At 37.7% G+C, this 18,194-nt stretch overlaps 1 protein-coding gene across 2 annotated transcripts; it reads right to left on the reverse strand.

Moving 5' to 3' along the window:
• Positions 1-1,096: 1,096 nt before the first annotated feature.
• LOC149018774 (methyl-CpG-binding domain-containing protein 2-like) lies at positions 1,097-17,570 on the reverse strand. 2 transcript variants are annotated; one of them, XM_089152924.1, is made up of 6 exons: positions 17,281-17,570; positions 16,621-16,696; positions 8,364-8,979; positions 3,740-3,793; positions 3,384-3,553; positions 1,097-1,658 (listed from the first exon to the last, which is right to left on the reverse strand). In XM_089152924.1, exons 3-6 carry the CDS (start codon positions 8,957-8,959, stop codon positions 1,456-1,458), a joined length of 1,023 nt encoding a protein of 340 aa, XP_089009050.1. In that variant the 5' UTR covers positions 8,960-8,979; positions 16,621-16,696; positions 17,281-17,570; the 3' UTR covers positions 1,097-1,455. The 2 variants fall into 2 exon arrangements, with proteins under 2 accessions (XP_089009050.1, XP_089009051.1); XM_089152925.1 differs by lacking the exon at positions 16,621-16,696.
• Between the last annotated feature and the right edge of the window lie 624 nt (positions 17,571-18,194).

Consider the following 18,194-nt stretch of genomic DNA (forward strand, 5'->3'; position numbering starts at 1 on the left):
ACTTGTTTGATATGTATTAAGAAACAATCTCAATGGGAAAAATAGTTGAGATTTCATATGAGAGAACCTCAAATATATAGGCAGCATACATCCCATGCTGTTAGGCAACTATGAACAATAAAAGAAAGATATAAAACATAGAAATACAATACATGGAAATGTTTGCATGTAAATATAATACATGGAAATGTTTGTATGGAAATGATTTAATAGAGAAACCTAATCAAGCCAAAGCCAAATTAGGATATTGATGAAATGGAAGGATGAGATGGTATTAAAAGAATTCAAATGTAAAGGATGATGAATGGAAGGAATTCAAATGAGAGGGGTGATGAATGGTAAGAATTCAAATGAGAAGATGAAATGATATGGAAAGAATTCAAATGAGAGGATGAAATGATATGGAAAGAATTCAAATGGAAAGAATTCAAATTAGAGACAATTAGGGAAAGGATGAAAAATCATCCTTATCACGCCTAAATATGTTCCTAGAAGCTCAATATTATGGAGGTATATCCCGGTAAATCTTCGAGACATTACTTTTGTACTTGATAGGGTCAAATATAACCGATGATTGGAGAGAATCCAAATGGAACTCCTCTCTCTCGGTTGGAGGTTTTCATGTATATATACATACGTACTAAGATTGATGAGTTTCATATAAACAACACATCGTCATCAACGGAGAGAATGGTGTGATTTCTAAATGTACCGTAACTTTTTTTCCTTTTCATTTCTCCATTTCAGAGCTTGAACACTGTCTGTTAAGAAGTAATGTTCTCATTTCTTATTCCCTTTCCTCTCCTTTCTGGTACAAGGAACCTCCAGAGTCTGGGATCCAGATTGAAGGTTGCACATTGCATTTTACTCGTTGGGAGTTGTGGCCAAGAACTCTGAAAGAGGGAGAAAAGGGTGACAGCAAATTAAAAGAATTGCTTTGATTGATTAAAGGGGTTAAAACAAAGAGTAATTTTGAAAATTTGAGATACTGAGAAGGAGAAGTAATAGTCCACCCTTTTTAGGAAGTATTTACTAGTAAATAGAGAGTAAATAAAGGAAAGAGATTTTTTTTTTCTCATCAAGTGGAGATGACACATTTAACCCATTTTAGTGGAATTAGCTGAAGACATGCATTTCAGAGTGACCATTCAGCCAACCCTTTATAGTAATTAGCACTAGTCACCTGAAACTTTTACTTCCCTTCCAGGAACTCAAGGGCAAGAGCAAATGGAAGATCTCAAAAGAGATATGTATTACAATAATCAGTTGTTTTTACATGAATCCTCGTATATTGCATCGCATGATAACTTCACCCTGTAGGACCTTGCACAAAACTCTCCTTGCCACACAACAACAAAACTTCCTCCACCATTTCCTGCAAAATATAAGATCCTAAAACGTATCAAGGGCCAAAAAGAGACGGCATTCAACAAAACAAGTCTCCTTATCCATCCATTAAAGGCTAGAACGTTCTGATTGGATCTCAGGTCGATTATACAACGTATTACTGTACAAATTCTTGGATGATTTCTTGGCTCGCTTCTTTTCTGGTGGAGTGACAGGTTCCAAAACAGAATCATCAACGCAGGAATTCAATAGACTTCCACTACCAATCAGCAATTCATTATCAGCAGGACGAGCCCAGTTGAGTGGATTAACTGCAGCACAAATCCAAATAATTGAGTTAAACCTTGAACTCCTATATTCTATATCATCTGTATCAATTCAATCACAGCAGCAAACTGTGTTCTTGCTAAAAGACAGGGTTTTCTCATACCAAAAGACACAACAGAATGGACGACCAACCATTAGACATCACATATCTTGGACGATCAGAAGCAGTAGACATGGATAATGAAGATGGTAAACTGATATCAAAGTTGATGCAAATATGCAATAGGATCTAAGGAACAGGGTGAAAATTCTGCCAGATTAAAACCTAGTTCCCTAATTACTAAGTCTACAAAATTTGCAGAGTAAACTTTCAAACGCTAACCGAACATCAAAATTGTCACCTACCCTAAAAAGATGGTTAAGTAACTTGGATTCCGAATCCACATATCCTAAAAGCTTTCCTACACTCTTAGTGAACAATGCAACAACTATTCAACCTGCCTTCTGTTATCATTTCATACCGCAATATGGTATTGAAAGTATAGCAAAAGAAATCACACATACACTTGGAATTTGATCCAGTTACATTCTTAAGTTCATCTAAAGAACAAATTAACAAAAGCGAGAAAGTCATAGTACAAGAAAAATGACAAAATAGAAGAGATCGAAGGTGCCTTTCTAGTTTCACATCTAGGACAATCAAAGACTTCTAAACACGTGCACATGCACAAGCACGTATATGCTAGCACATAAACTAATAAATGAAATTACCAAGACCACAATTAAATAACTAATAAACAACTTTTTTTTTGAAGAAAACAGATTTACAATATCAATTCCACAGTTATCAATTCAATCATCCCTATGTACTAACATGGGAAAGAACCCATGGCTACTATATCAGTAAGACTTCTGCAAACATGGTTCTAGGTCACATCATTTTATTTGACCTTGGTCAGACAAAATTTCAACTGACCAGTATCTGGATCTCTCTTGTCCACTGTAATGAATCTCATTTGTGGTGGATGTTCTTTTGTAGAGAGGAACCAGGGTCTATTGTTCATAGAAAGGATTCTCAGGTTTGGATGGATGCTTCTAGTTTGTATTGGACCTGAAGTCGGCCTAACCCTCCAACATTGTACAAATTTTATCTTACAAAAAGGGCATATCAAGTGCATGATGCTCCCACCACTACAGGGTCTGCTGAGGGTCATAATATACTCCCACAATTGCACGGAGGCTATACTAGTTTTATCTTGAGTCAACAAAAATTCGCAAACATAACCACATTGCTTAACTGTCCTGGGCATTTAATCATCATACTAAAAGAAAGAAAACCATCACCACCAATCCATGCAGTCAAATGCTTGTCCACAACTTAACATTTTAAACTATGCTAATCTATTCTCAAAAAATAAAAATGTCAGAGTAACTTGTGCAAAAGAAAAGAACTGAAGGTAAATTGAAGGGACAAAAGAAAAATAAGCAATGCAATTAAAAATTAAATAGGTTTAAGCCTTAATACTTTTGACACTACCAAATGTTGAACTTGGCTGACAAGGCCACTACCCAAGTTTAGCTGGGTCTCAAAATCAAAATCCCAATCAGAAGAATTCCCATACAAACTATTTTAAGAATCCCAAAATATCTCTTCAGCCAACCTAGAAGAGAATCCACTGAAGCCTGACACAATCTTCAGTGCATTCTAACAATTGTGGCTCTTTCTTCTCTAATATGTGAAGATGGCTTACAGAATTTTGTTTCAATACCTTCCCGGGGTTCAAGGGGGCTAGATATCCCTTGTCCAGTGCTATCACATGAAGATGGCACACGTGCTGGGCGCTTTCTGACATAGTTCTCCTGAAGAGGTTTTGGTATTTGGAATGAAAATCGTTCCATATTGACACCTTCATTATACTCAGGATGCTCAGCCAGATACCTGCACAACAGGAAATTTTAAGCAGCTATAGAAGCTGCAGTCACACAAGCTTTCAACCACATTGATTTGGACTGTAAATTATATTCACACTTTTGTGATTCATTGATTGACCAGATGAGGTTGGTGCCTCTGGAGGGGAGGGAGGCAGTTGAATTTATAAAGGTGGAAGTTAAGGAGCAGACATACTTCTGGATCTCTACCATGGAGCGCAGTTTCTTGCCTGATGGAGCAGCATAATAACTGGAAACACCAAAAACTCCATGATCAAAATGCCTTCAAAATATATTTAAAGCCAACATCACCATGTATCATATATTGCACAAGTATGAAATGTTATACCGAAAGTATACATTTGGATAAAGCAAGATTTCATACAATATGAAAAGATACAAGAACAACAATAAGAAGCCTTGTCCCAACTAAATGGGATCGGCTACATGGATTCTTGCCTTCCACTCAGCTCTGTTTAAGGCCATAATAGATATAAGGCTTAACCTATGCATATCCTTTCTTAGCAATACAATATGAAAAGATAGCATCCCATAAATAATATAAATTAAGCTTGCTAACAATCAGAATGCCAGGCAATGTCCGTAAGCACAAATGTTGTTTGCAGGACAACCTATTCACTGAAAACATCTCAAGAGAGACTGCATATACTGAAAGTAAATATACTTATTTTATTTCTAATTTTTTAGACCACTCCTCCAGCTTCTTTACATAGATATCTTTGTATATACATACAAAACAAATGCTACTGCTACATAAAAAGGTTTGGGTCCACCTCAGTATGGCAGCTCCAAGTAAAGCATCCAAGAATAATATCCCAAAGAAAATGGTGACCATCATGATGGAGGGGCATAATAGTTAAATAATCACAGAAACTGCATCCTCGGAAGGGAAAAGAAAAAATTGAGTCTCAATTGCGGAGAAAAAAAGAAAAGAAAAACAACCTCTGCTGCAAATGGGTTTGATTTTCTTTAGTCAATGACAAATCAAACTTATCATCAAGAAACAGACTCTAAAGTCTTTTAACTGAAGGACAATGACATGGGAACACAAATGATTTTCAACCACCTGAGAAAATAACCAATACAAAGTCATTCTCTCATAAATTTAATGATATTTTCAATGAATAATAAGTTTGATACAGCAGTCGTCACAGCATCTAGGCCACCAAGGTGGCTGCCAGGAGGGGAATCAAGGGGCACCAAACAGGCAGCAAAGCATCATCAAGGTGACAAGCCACCACCAAAGTGCCTAGGCACCTAGGCAACACCTTGACAACCATGGTTGGTAGCTCCACACTAAACTCCAATAGGCAAAGTCAAGTCTGCTGTAGGGCAAGCAGCTGGTACATTCAGATGCTGAGATCAACAGTACCCAAGAATTAAAGTTTGGCTTTCTTTGGTCAGCAAACAATTTAAACTTATTATTAGGAAACAAAGTCCACTGAGAAAGTTTTTCTAGCTGAAGGATGTCAGCAGAAAAAAGAAACAGAGGAAGGAAGAAAGAGGGAGAGAAGAAGTTGCTAACAACCAAGAGGCCTCAGCTTTTGAGGATCTCGAACACTTTAAACCTTATTTTTTATAGATACCCAGCCTCAAGTTTGCGCCAGACTCCTTTTTCTTCTCCTCTATCTGCCCTTTAGATCATATTCTAACACTCAGCCTCAAGCTGAAACACAGAAGTTAAACATGCCCAGCTTGTCAGAAATATAATCAACTCTTGCAACCTCCAAGACTTCTTGAACAAATCAGCCAATTGCTCTCCAGTATGGACATGTCTTGGAGAAATCAGTCCTTGTTGTAGTTTCTCACAAACGAAGTGGCAGTTAACTTCAATATGCTTCATATGTTCATCATGGTTTGAGAACTCATGAGATGTCGCCAAGATCTCAGTTTTTCAGAAAACCAAGATGGGAGGCACACAGTGTCATGAAAATATAGTAGATCTCCAATGAGATCTCACTTTGATGGAAACACAATTTTTTTTTTTTTTTTTTTTTTTTTGAATTCTTTAACAAATTACAATTAAATTAGTATGAAGTATAAAATGGTTCTAATATATGTTAGAAACCATTGGAAGGCATACAACCTATGGAATCAAACTATTTTCCATTGATTATGCTATTTATTTTGAATTTTCAGATTTAATAAATTAATTTACGTAGTTAGGGAAAAGCTTTTTACTTATGGAAAATTATCTGTTTTCTAAATGATTTTTATGTTATGTTCTCATATTTAAAAATACTATGATGTTGAAATAACCATCCTATGTTTAAACTTTTACAACAAAATCTGTATGTCATGTACTAAAAATTATTTTTATATAATTTTAAGTAACCAAAAAATATAGTTTCGTTAGTTTGATGTTTTTAGTGTTCACATATGTTAATGTATTAGTCTAATAGCTTAGCCTTGAATAAAATTAGCATGTATGAATGCTTTTTGTATACACTAGTTATGATTTTCAATAGATACTAGTGTTTGATGACATATATTATACTATGTAACAACGTAAATGGCAGATGTGGAACTGGCAATGGTGAGATTGCATGGCAACATGTAGATGCCTTGAGTCAACAAAAAGAAGTGTCGATGTTGTGAAAAAGCGCTCAACTCTAGGGGTGCAACTAGGTTGAAGCAACAATTGGCGGGGGGATGCAGAGATGTGGTCAAGTGTCCAAAAGTTCATTATGAAGTGCAACAAGCAAGTAACAACATATAACTAGCCTGGAAGAGTCTTGGCTGGAGGAAATCAAGGTTAAAGTAACACTTGGTTGGAACTTATGCAGATACACTCAAGTGCCACCAAGTCCTTTTTGAGGTACTGGAAGCTGTAGCTAGAAACTTATATTATTTGGCATTGGCTAGAGCTCAAGGACATAAAGGAGCTGCAGGACCAAGTGGAGGTGGTGGAGGTGGTGCTGCAGCTAGTGGAGCAAGAGTTAGAAGACCTGCTAGGTACCTTAGTGTTTTTAATCTTTTACTCCCATGGTGTAACTTACAACTATGGCGATCTTGTCATGTGAACATGTACCATGTACAACATATCATAGTTGTTTGAGTTTGAACGTTAATGTATTCATATACATTAAGTAAATATGCGTACTCTATGTTTTATAAGTCCACTCTTCTTCAGCATAATGGTTTCAAACTCAGGTTGAATTGGAACTCACATTTACAGTTGTTTTCTCATAAAACTAAGGCCGCCACTATGTTTAAAAGGCCTACAATAGGTTGGACAGCAATTTCCAGCCCTAAAAGACCTTAAAACCCACGGAGATGGGTCACCAAGTTAGGTTAAGATGCAAGGAATTTTTCCTACCACTCAAGGAGATCTCGGTTTTTTGGCCCATTGAGATGGCCGTCATTATCGAGTTCTCAAACTAGGGCACAAATCAGGGGCCTATCCTAAGCCAGTTTTCTGGTCTGCAAGGGCTACCAGTTTACTTATTTAGCATGCAACTTTTGTTTACTTTCTTTTGAGTTAATTAGGTGAAGCTTCTCAGACAATTTCCTTTTCTTAAATACGGTTTATGATGGTCAGTTTCCTATTTGAAGTTGTTTCCATCTTAGTGAAGTGTCTAATTTCATGTATGTATTAATGTACTGAAGTTGTAACCAAATAGAGGTTGAGTATTTCGAATGATATTTGAGTTTGCCAAGCACCTTGTCTATGTGAGGGCGTGTGTAACATTAGTTCCCCCTTCCCTCTTCTACCTGTTGTTCTACCGTTCTCTCTATGAAGCACACCTAGTAGATTACAACCCCCCCCCCTATTAGGGAATAGAGAGTTATGTTATAGTACATAGCCTTGTTGTATTCTATTCTGCACTATCAGATACATATAAATACAAGCAAGGTGGGCCTGATGAGGTGTCCATCAGTTTACTTAATTTGTTGCATTGTGATATGTTATCAGGAGTCTTGTCCCAAACCCCCAACCCCACCCCCCCCCCCCGCGGGGGGGGTCTCCATTCTGCACCAACTTGGTATCTGAATAAATAGAACTCTTGCATAAGATAGAAACCTAACTACCATGGAAAGAACTTCAAATAGGAAACTAAACATGGTAAATATGAAAGCAACTTCCTAAGAAGCACATATGGAAGCAACTCAAACTAAAGTAAATAAAATATTACATCCTAAATGACCAAACTACTAGCCCTTACTGGCAAACCGGTTTGGCACCAGCCCATGTCCAGTGCTCCAAATGGATCATGTCCAACCAGACAGGTGACTGCATCAAAAAAAAAAAGAGAGAGAGAATCTCTTGCATACCTAAAATTAAACTCAAGTTAGAAGAGTGACCCCAAATAGCTAAGCAAGTCCCTAACAAACCTTTTCTAAAAGAAAACAAAAAATTAGGACCAGGCTTCCACTATTTTAGGGTTTGGGAGGGTCACAACGCAAGCTGGCTTACTGATGTTTTCTAGATAGGCCATTTCCAGACCCGATCACTTGACCAAGGCCCACCATCAAAATCCCCAAAAACCCTTATTAGACCAAAAATGTGGTTTGGGTCCAGTTTCCCTTATAGATCTATAGACCAGGTCATGCACAAACTTATTGGACCAAAATCTGGTTTGGGCCATTTTCCCTTGGGTTTTGTCTCCAGATAAGGTCATCTCAATCCATCCCTGATAATGCTACCATATAATGTTGCAATGACTCCTTGTAACACTTCAAAACTAACAGTTAAAGTGGGTAAAAAGTTCATCTTTACAGGTACATAAACTCATACAGGAGAAGAAAAATAGTTTCTTTATTCAAAAGAAAAAGATGGAAGTAAAATGGACACATACATGTCAGCGAATTTGGTGCTCCCTTCGCCCCTGATCCTAAGAAGTCGTTGCCACCCAGGAGGTGGTTGTGCAATATTAGGTTTATCAATAGCCCAGAGCCTGCTACCATCTTGAGAAAGGTCAGTCGGATCATCACAGGATATGTCAGGCCGCCACTCACGTGCTGCTTCACATGCAAAAGGTTGCTGCAAGATTTTTTCACGGATCTCTTCATACTTTTCTTTTGTTGGGATAAGCCTCCATTTAAAACAAATTGCACACTGAACAGTGAATGCCCCAATTGAGGGCAAAACTCTTGGAGGGGGGTCTGGTGTTAAGTCACTAGGGAAAGATGGAGGCTGATATCCAACGGGTTCAGAAACTGGTTCATGTTGATCGGTATCACTTGTTGCATTATAAACCACCAGCTGATTTGAAGCATTTTCACTGTCACTGGATTGGTCACTTTCATCATCTATTAACTGTTCTTCATCCTCCACCTCAAGAACATCTGCAGATTTCTGAAAAGCATTATCCAGATAACTCTGAGAACTAGTATCTGCAAAGTCAGTTTCTTCCTTCACCTTAGGGACAGTATTATCAGAATTTGACTGCATCAGGATTGATCTACAGTAACCTACAAAAGAATAAATAAGCAAAGGTCAGCTAGTTTTTTTTTTTCTTAAAAAAAAAAAGACAGTTTAATGCCAAAATATTAGTTTTAAGAAGAAAGCTCAGCGAAATTCTGGAAATTTTGGTGATTTCAACAAGAATTTGACCAATAACAGGTGAATTAAGTAATTAGTCGCATTTCAGTTGAAATTCTCTAATATGTTTGCATTGTAAAAAAGTGCACCATTCAGTTAGCAGTTCTGGTCATTTGTGCCATTTGCACCCTGAAAAGCTCACGGCACAAAATAAATAATAAATGAATAAAATTGACAAAATTTCATTCATTCAGTATAGCCAACTAATAGGTATAAATAGCAGGGCCCCAAGAAACGTACAAAAGCAACAAACTCAAAGTAGTCACAGAAGCAACGGAATAAGAATCTTGCCAAACATTGAAACAAGATGCTTCAGAGAGGCTCATTGATGTAACCCAGTGATTAGCTTTCCAGGACCCTCTTTCACTAGAACCAGCAAATATATGGGCTATTAAAGCCCTAGGATTTCAATTATGCGTTGGTTTGGGTATGTTTTGAGAGGATAGAGAACTTACGGTTACAGGTATCCTATTGGAAGGTTTGGGTATTGCTATGGGATGGTTAAGAAATTCTGGAATATCCTATGGGTTGGCTTGGGTGGGACAAAAGGACTATCATCTGTGTATCTTGGGTTGAGGGAATACCCAAAGATCGTAGAGAATAAGTTAGGGTTAATAGGAATGGGAAGAGGATAATTTGCATTAATAGAGGAAGGGTGCGTTATGCCCAACGGGAATGGGGACGGGGAAAAGTTTTAGTCAAATAATTCGGGAAACCAATAGGATATTTGGACTTACCCTGGATGGGCAGGGAAGCCTGCGGTAGGAGGAAAGGGGGTGGGGAACCTTGCAGTTAGGGGTAGGGGTAATTCTTGCGATCTTCATTTGTTCTTTTTCTTTTCTTTCTTTTCTTTTTCATTTCTGTTTTTCTCTTTTCTTGAATTCTGCTGCAACTCTGACCCAAAAAAATAAAAATAAAAAGAATTCTGCCACAAGAACCAGAAAATAAAGAAAACAAGGGGGGGCAGAAGAAGGGTATCGCAAGAAAGAGAAAGAGGGGGTGGCTGCTGTCGCAGGGGGAAGAGGGGACTGGGAGGCCTGCAGAGGTGAGGGGAGGGGCAGGGGAGGTGTTGCAATGGAAAGGATGGGGTCGGGTGGGCTAGGCCTTTTATTTTGTTTTTTTAGCTTTCATCGCAATGGGCATAATTTATAATCCCATAAAGTTCTGTAAAACTCAATGATGATTTTGTTGTTTCATGCCATTGGGTAAGTTATCTATCTGCTTGGGTATTCCACAATATAGAGCAAATTCTTATATCTCCGCTTATATGTGTTCAGTGAAGATTGAATCATAATTGTTTACAATCTGAGGATAAAGTTAATAAAAAAAATCCCAAAAGTGCTAATCATATTTTTCTTGGACTACCCAATGCAAGTAAGATCCTAATAAATAACATGGTAAGAAACAAGGCTGATCTCAGTCAGCCAGAAAACCAAGATATGGTAAAAGATTGGGGCCAACTCAAGTGAACTTGAGGGCCCATTTCGGGGGGGGGGGGGGGTTTAAGGGTTAGGTTGGGCTGAAACTTGCTATTTAACCTATTTTAGGCCTTCAAAACACATCAATTGCCTTAGATTCCCTATGTATGAGTTCCAACTCGACCCTAACTTAGGAACCACAATGCTGAAAGAATGAATATGCAATCTTATAAACTAATCTCAACTCGAGCTCTTGGAAAACCCAAATCTCAATGAGATTCACAAGATCTTGTACAATGATAAATAATTCCCAACCTCCCTTCATGGTAACAAATAATTATCAAACAGGAGCAATCTACAAAACTTCAAACGTTGAACTAATGCTAATTGGTTTTCACTAGAGAAATAAAATTTGCCGACATTCAAGCCAATAGCAATTCTGTAAATAATGAATGCAATCTTGGGTTCAAGAAATCCTGTGTTCGGCTTGTGATGGGCATATCAAAGAGCTTGCAAGTCAATGTGTAATGCTAGTAGCAATATCATAATTAAATCAAAGGAAATATCCAAAATAAGAAGATAATGGCATTCTGGTAAATAAAAAATTATGCAAAAGGTTATTGGTAAATAAAGAGGGAATGGCAATATAATATAAAGGTAAAAGAGGCATAACATGCATGTAGTTTAGTTGAAATCCAGATATTAGCACAAAATTTTAGGCAGAGGGTATTCTTGAAATGGAATGCAAAATGGGGATATTCTTGGAACAAGTCAATGTATAATGGCAATGGCAATAACATAATTAAATCAAAGTACAAAATAAGAAGATAATGGCATTCTGGTAAACAATCAAATTTATGCAAAAGGTCATTGGTAAATAAAGGAATGGCAATATAAAGGTAAAAGAGGCTTTACATGCATGTTGTTTAGTTGAAATCCAAACATTAGCACAAGCTTTAGGCAAAAGGATATTCTTGGAATCGAATGCAAAATAGAGATAAAAGCTGTCTTCGCATAAAGGAAAACTCTAAGAATAAAGCAACTGTAAAAAGGCATCAACCATCATGTATGTTCTCTTATAAAAGAGACTGTAAAGGGCAGGTGTTTCTAGAAACCCAATTAAAAAATAAAACACTTAAAGTGTTATAGCTGGGCCTTTACTTTTTTCTTCTTTTATTTTTCTTTTTTTTTGGGGGGGGGCGGCATTGGGTGGAGAAGGGTGGGATACAAGGGGCTTTAACCCCTCAGAGTCATGCAACTAGCAAGAGAGAAACAGTTTATACTTTATACCAACCCGCCCACCCAACAAGCAGAAAATCATGCGGAACCAGAAATGGTTTATAAAAATGGTATTGCAAACACACAACCAGGAAACCAGCTATTGAAGAGTCGGCAAACAAAGACAGTTCGCTATGTTTGTATTACATAGTTGGCAAGGGGTTGCCTAGCCGGTTCCTTGGCATCCAGGTGGAATTCCAGCATTGAGGCAGTAAGTAATTCTATTGTAGAGGCACTTTTAAAATTTTTACTATTTATTTATTTTCTTCCATTTTTCATATTTCTTTTGAGTGTGTATAGTATTTCATACACTAAGATAAACCAGATCATTTAAAAGCAAAGCAAAACTTATTATAAAAATAAATGTTAACTTTTCATTCTATTTCTTGTATTTTCATAGCTCTGTGCACATTATTGTTGTACATTTTGTTACATGGAATCACCCAAAGATAACAAAATAAAAAGCATGAAACCCTCAACTCTTCAACACTGTAATTTCTACACTTCTTACTCCTGCTCTTCATCTAACTTGTTTAATTAAAAGGAAGAAAAAAAAAATCTGGCGGCCATGAAGGCTCTACATTCGATCTTCTTCACTTCCTCGGTTCCTCTAGTGAAACCAAAATTCCAGAATCTACCTAGTTTAGTGTTTTCTGCGTCCCCCCCCCCTTTTTTTTGTCTCTTTCTTCTTCTTGGTTTCAATTCCCCCCCCCCCCCCCCCCCAATTCCCTTCCTTACTTCCAACCAGCAATATCCATACCTACATTTTTCACTTCTGACGTCTGCAGCTACAAGCTCAGAGAGGTTTTTTCTCTCTCTTTTTACCCACCCCTGCGGTACTCTTTGTCCAGCACTACCTACAACTACAAGCCTAGGTGATTTTTTTTTTTCCCTTTTCTTCTAGATGTAGCCTCAATTAAATAAGAGAACCAACTGAAATGGGACCAAGAAAGGGCTTTTCATCTTAGAGATATGTGGTGAATATTTTAGAGATGGGAAGCCAGGGTCTACAAGAATCAAAATGGATTGAAACTTAAAGGGAATGTAGGTAATAACATAGGGATATGATCCTCCAAGTTTGACAGGGTTTGGATGGCAAAATTGAGAGTTATGAGGGTTCTTGTTTTAGGGCTTTTAGGGAACCTGAGAATTCAAAAGCATGTATAAAAAATAAAAAAGGTGAGATGGAAGAGGGAGATGGGATTGCTAGCTTACCAAACACTTGAAGTGAAGCCTTGTGGTGAGCTGAGATGGTAGTGGGCAAACTGAAGGCAGGCTGTACACCTATACCCAAAGCCATAGAGGAATCTCAGACTTCATTACAGACCCTTTTGCTCACACCTGGGGATGTTTTACCCATGGTCCGACATGTCGACCTGTGTCGCCGTGTTGGTGCCCGGCGACACAGCCGACACGGTGATAAAGTTCGACATGTCGGACGACTTTCAATCTCCATTGGACCGTCTCTCTCTGTTAAGCACTTCAACAAAAGGGCTATCAGTAAAAAGCTTCTGCTTCTCTTTATCTGCTCTAGCAACTTTGGCCGTTTCTCGAATCACAACGGTTACTCTGGAGTCTGGAGATGGGTTCATGTTGCTCGCTTGCTCCTTAGAATCTGCTGCTAATCACGCCAATCAGAACACTGCTGCTGCGATCTTCCGCCAGCCACAATAGCACGGCGGAGGTGGTCTTGCACAAGCATCGTACCAACATACCCCTCTCGGTACCGGTGGGCGGCAGGGTTCTGGTTCAGGTGGAGCCATGGAGGTGGTTATGGGCCTTCTGGCTTGGGTGCTGGAGGTGGGGGTGGAGGTGGTTCTGGGGCCTTCGGCTTGGGTGCCGGAGGTGGGGGTGGAGGTGACTCTCGCTTGGGTGCCAGAGGTGGGGGGGGGGGGTGGAGGTGGTTTTGTCGAAGGTCGTCTAGAAAGTCGACTGTCGGCGATATATTGCTGACTTAATGTTAAGTCGGTGTTGCTGGGGGGTATCATGTCGCCCCCCAGCGACACCTCAATATTTCGCCCCGTGTCGGCGATTTAAGTACCATGGTTTTACCATTGTTGGAGCATGTTATTCTCTGAGAACAACAAACAAATAGGGTGCAACAGCTGATTATATTAATGATCTGAACTGTGTACTGTTACATCCTTATGGGCTTATTTATAGCCATAAGATTGCATTCATTGTTGTACTCAAATAGAACACTGAATTGAAACATAACTCTAATAATAACTACTAGCCTAATGAGGAGTATTTAATTAATGGTATCAGGTACCTTAAGTCTGTTAAAATGTGTATCAGGTTCCTAATAAGGTTTATTCAATTAAAACGTACGACTCTAAGTAGAATGTACTTAATTAGAAATGAATAAATATCCCTCCCTTCCATCTCCAGCAATACAACTTGTAAACAATCCCAAGATCTGTAATTCAAACTAGGAACTAAATTTTCATTTCTGTATTCATGAGTTGAAGCTCCAACATCAAAGATCAGATTAAATAAGAACAAACAGATTGAAGATTCAGAAGGCATTAAGAACCAATTGCAAGAATGCTCCAAAGAACAAACAGATATATGCTTCCAAGAACACAACACCTCACACCAATCTTAGATCCAGTCTGAAACCAATCTCAGATCGAAGCTTCCGAAGACCAATCTCAGATCGAAAATCCAAAGAAATCAAGAACAGAAATCGCAAGAGATGCATATTACAGAGGAAAATCCCACAAAGCGTAAATCCCCTTACAATCTCTCTGATCGTAATTTTTTTTTTTAAATTTCTTCTTTCCATGATCTCACACCCGATCACCCTCTTCTTCCATCCTACGACCAACTGATCGTCTTTTTTTTCTCCTGTCTCTCTCACAACCTCTATACAGAGATTGACTTTCTCCTTTTTCATTTTTCTTCTCTGTTTTTCCTTCTTTATTCGAATGTCACAAAAACAGACCCCAACAGAATTGACCTTCAAACCTCTTCTTCTTCTTCTTCTTCTTCTTCTTCAACTCACCATTGAAAACTCAAAATCATCTATCGCAAAGCTGATTGAAATTACATAATGAAAAACTGAAAACTGATACCATCATAACACGAGATTTCTCATGCTAAATTTTTATGGAAACTCAAGTTCATCTTCTTCATTGAACCAGAGTCCTATTCTTCGAACTAGAAACCTAAACAGCTCTCACACTGGCAATAGAGTATGACTCTGATACCATGTAGACAATCCGAAGATCTATGACAAGTACTAGGTAGAGAGAAGAAGAAAGAGAGCTTGAGGGAGAAAATGAGAGATTAATTGGAGAACAAGGCTGGGTGATAGAATCTGTGTTCTACCATACTAGCTAGCATATATTTTTAATAAACAGAAAATAGGATTACAAAAGGAAAATCAAATATAACTTTTAACACTTTCCTAATTAAACCTAAAACTAAATAGGAAACTCACTAACTCTTAACACTTAACTAATTAAACCTAATGCTAAATAGGAAACTCACTTAGACTAGGACACTAATAACTATAGTCACAATCAAGAAGCCACTAACACCACAGACGCAAACCAATAAGGATATTACAAGAAGGGGACTCCCCCTATCATGCTACACCATATTATCTCAATATCTCTAACACAACTACCTATAGCTTCTGTTGTCTTCTTCCTCCTTCTGTGTTTGCCTCGTGTAATTCCATCCTCGGGTTTCCCCTTCTCATTTTCAAAATTCCACAGTATTTTTTTCCTTTCAGTTGCGCCTGTGTTACTCAACCTCCCCCCCCCCCCCAATAGTCCTATGCTTGTGCTGCTTATTATCTAAAATTAAAAAGAATAGACTATTGATTGTAGTTAATTCTTCCTTACTTCTCTTATTTACCATATAAGACTTAGTGAACTACTAGGTAAGAGAATGTTTATCATCTATGTTTCTTGTCCTTTTGATGACTCGAGGTGGCTTGATTTTAGTTTCTAATATAAGGTATGATACATTTATGTTAGAGAGGTTGGCGAAGGGAGACTTACACTTAAACTGCCTCAACACCACATAAGCACTTCAACTACCTTAAACCGCTTTGGACCACCAAACTGCCATGACACCTATGTTCCAATATAGAAGCACCAATCATTTATGCAAATGACATCAAAGAACTACCTGAGACTTAACACAACGACACAAATGAATCACATTCTTTCCTAGTGGAGAATACGGCCTCAAAGTTTCAGAGTAAAAGCTTGTACCCAGTGCACAAGGCTTCCCACATTTACTCAAAAGGTTCAAAGTATTACCAATAAAATAATTAAAGTTGGATGACAAATGACTTCCACTGGAATCGATCTGAGTTTGAAAATTTTCATGTTATGATGTTAATATTCAATTACTACAATTCAAAGGAGTACAATAATTGTAATGTTGCATCTGAAGCATGGTTTATAGGATTAGAAAAGCTAAGATAGAGAAATGAAACAGATTAATAATCAAGATCTTCGCCAGTCACAGTACGTAAAAATTTCAAAAGCAACCAGCAATATGTGGGAATTGCAATGCAAATCATGATTTGTAATGTAGTAACGAAAGGGGAAAGATAATAAAAATAAAAATAAAGAGGCAAACCAGCAGAAAAGAAGGCAAGGTATCAGCTTACAAAAAATTTGACCGACCACAAAAAATATAAATTGAGTATCAGTATCATCCATTTAGCCATCTGATTAGCATCATACAAGCGATAGCAACCATCTGGGATATCTACTCTACGAACAATACAAGCAACGCCGAGACTTTTAACTAAAATTAACCTTCTTCAGAAAATAACCATGTTTAATTCACCTGGACTGAGATAATGCTAAGTTGCTAATAAATGCTAAAGGGTTATTTTGTAGCAGTGCTCCTCCCAATTTGGATGCTGAAAAGGCAATAATGTACAGAGAAGGGGAAAAAACAATTAGAGAATCGATTATTTACAGATAAAACTAGACTACAAATGTGACAAATGAAGATCTACACCCCAATCAAACTGTTTGAAACTCTGAATGACGAAACAAGAAGAAAAAAAATTAATTTTTTTGTTACGATTAAATTTTCAAGAATGTGGCAATTTTTGCTTTAGTAAAAGAAAATCGTATGAAATACAGAAACGCTCCGATCTCGCTTAGTCTATCTAACACCAAAAGATCTAGAATGTCGAAATGATTGATATAAATCGAGAAATCTTAAAAAACAACACCCAGAAGCGCAGAAAAGCAATAAAACTAGACCGTTCCCAGACCTGATACTCTGTAAGGAACCAAAATAACACTAACAGAGGGTATACAGTCCCCATCAAAATCAAACAACCAAGAAATTTCTCCAACTCATTCAAAAAAAAAAAAAAAAAGGAAATTATCCTTCGCCCATGAAGCAACCCAAACATCATCACCGAAATCCAGAAGATGAAAGATAAGGATGATCAAAAACGATTTCTTGATCTAAATACGACAGGAAAAGTACCTAAATGATGAGCTCGTTGAGCTGAAGAAGATTGTAGAGACGGTACCAGGAAGAAACTTCCTTTTGGAACGATCCGAACACAGAAGAAGATGATCAGATTCAATAAAAACACCTCGCTACAGTGATCGAGAATGCGGATCCGTACACGTTCAGAAGCCGAGAGTTCTTTTCTATATTTTGTGTTGCAGGTGCGCAGTGCGCTTCGTTCTCCTCGTCGCAACAAGAGAACTCCTAAAAATGAAGAGATTTTAGAGATTGGTTTTTTTTCCTTTTTCTTTTTTCTTTTTTCTTTTCCCATATTGTGAAAATACAGAAATGGCATTGCTATTTATTCGTAATAACTGAAGTGTGCATGCGTAGCCGTACTCAGTTATCTAGCTTTGTAAGTTTACGATTGGTAAGGTGCAAGTGCAACGTCAGCTAACTGAAAAACTGAACAACCTTTTGGACTTTACTTAATGGAAACAACAGTTAGGACATTATAGGAAATTCACATTTAGTACTTATGGACCTTTATGGTTATGGAGTTATGGCCTTATGCCTGATGCATTCCAGGAGAATGTTGCGCACTTTACCCTTCCAAAAAAAGGAACATATTTGATGATACCTAAAAGACGGGAGATGATAAAATGAGAAGATTTTTTTGTAAGATCGAGTGATGTAAACCTTTTTTTTGCCAAAAGTGGGTTAAACCTAGTGATAAAGGAAGTAATTTTTTTTTCCGAGAGTACAGGGTTCAAAAGATTAAGTATACACAAACCTAGGGAGGGTTTTTTTGGTCAATCACTCCTTATAAGGGTAATTTTGTAAAATATGTAATGTAACAAAAAACAAATATAATGTATTTACGATATATGTTTGTGGGAGGGGCACAACCAATGTACGAAACTTAGGCGAAGTTCGTCAGTTAGCCC

Source organism: Hakea prostrata, chromosome 4 (genome assembly GCF_041222555.1).
Source record: "Hakea prostrata isolate BN-2017 chromosome 4, UWA_Hpros_2, whole genome shotgun sequence".
Classification (NCBI taxonomy): Eukaryota; Viridiplantae; Streptophyta; class Magnoliopsida; order Proteales; family Proteaceae; genus Hakea; species Hakea prostrata.

Coding starts and splice junctions, on each gene's coding strand:
- LOC149018774 (XM_089152925.1), bottom strand. CDS start 8,959: ATGCAGTCAAATTCTGATAATACTGTCCCTAAGGTGAAGGAAGAAACT. Junction 3,554..3,739: donor TCCATGGTAGAGATCCAGAA/GTATGTCTGCTC, acceptor CCTGTTGTGCAG/GTATCTGGCTGAGCATCCTG. Junction 1,659..3,383: donor CCCCCTTGAACCCCGGGAAG/GTATTGAAACAA, acceptor TTTGTGCTGCAG/TTAATCCACTCAACTGGGCT.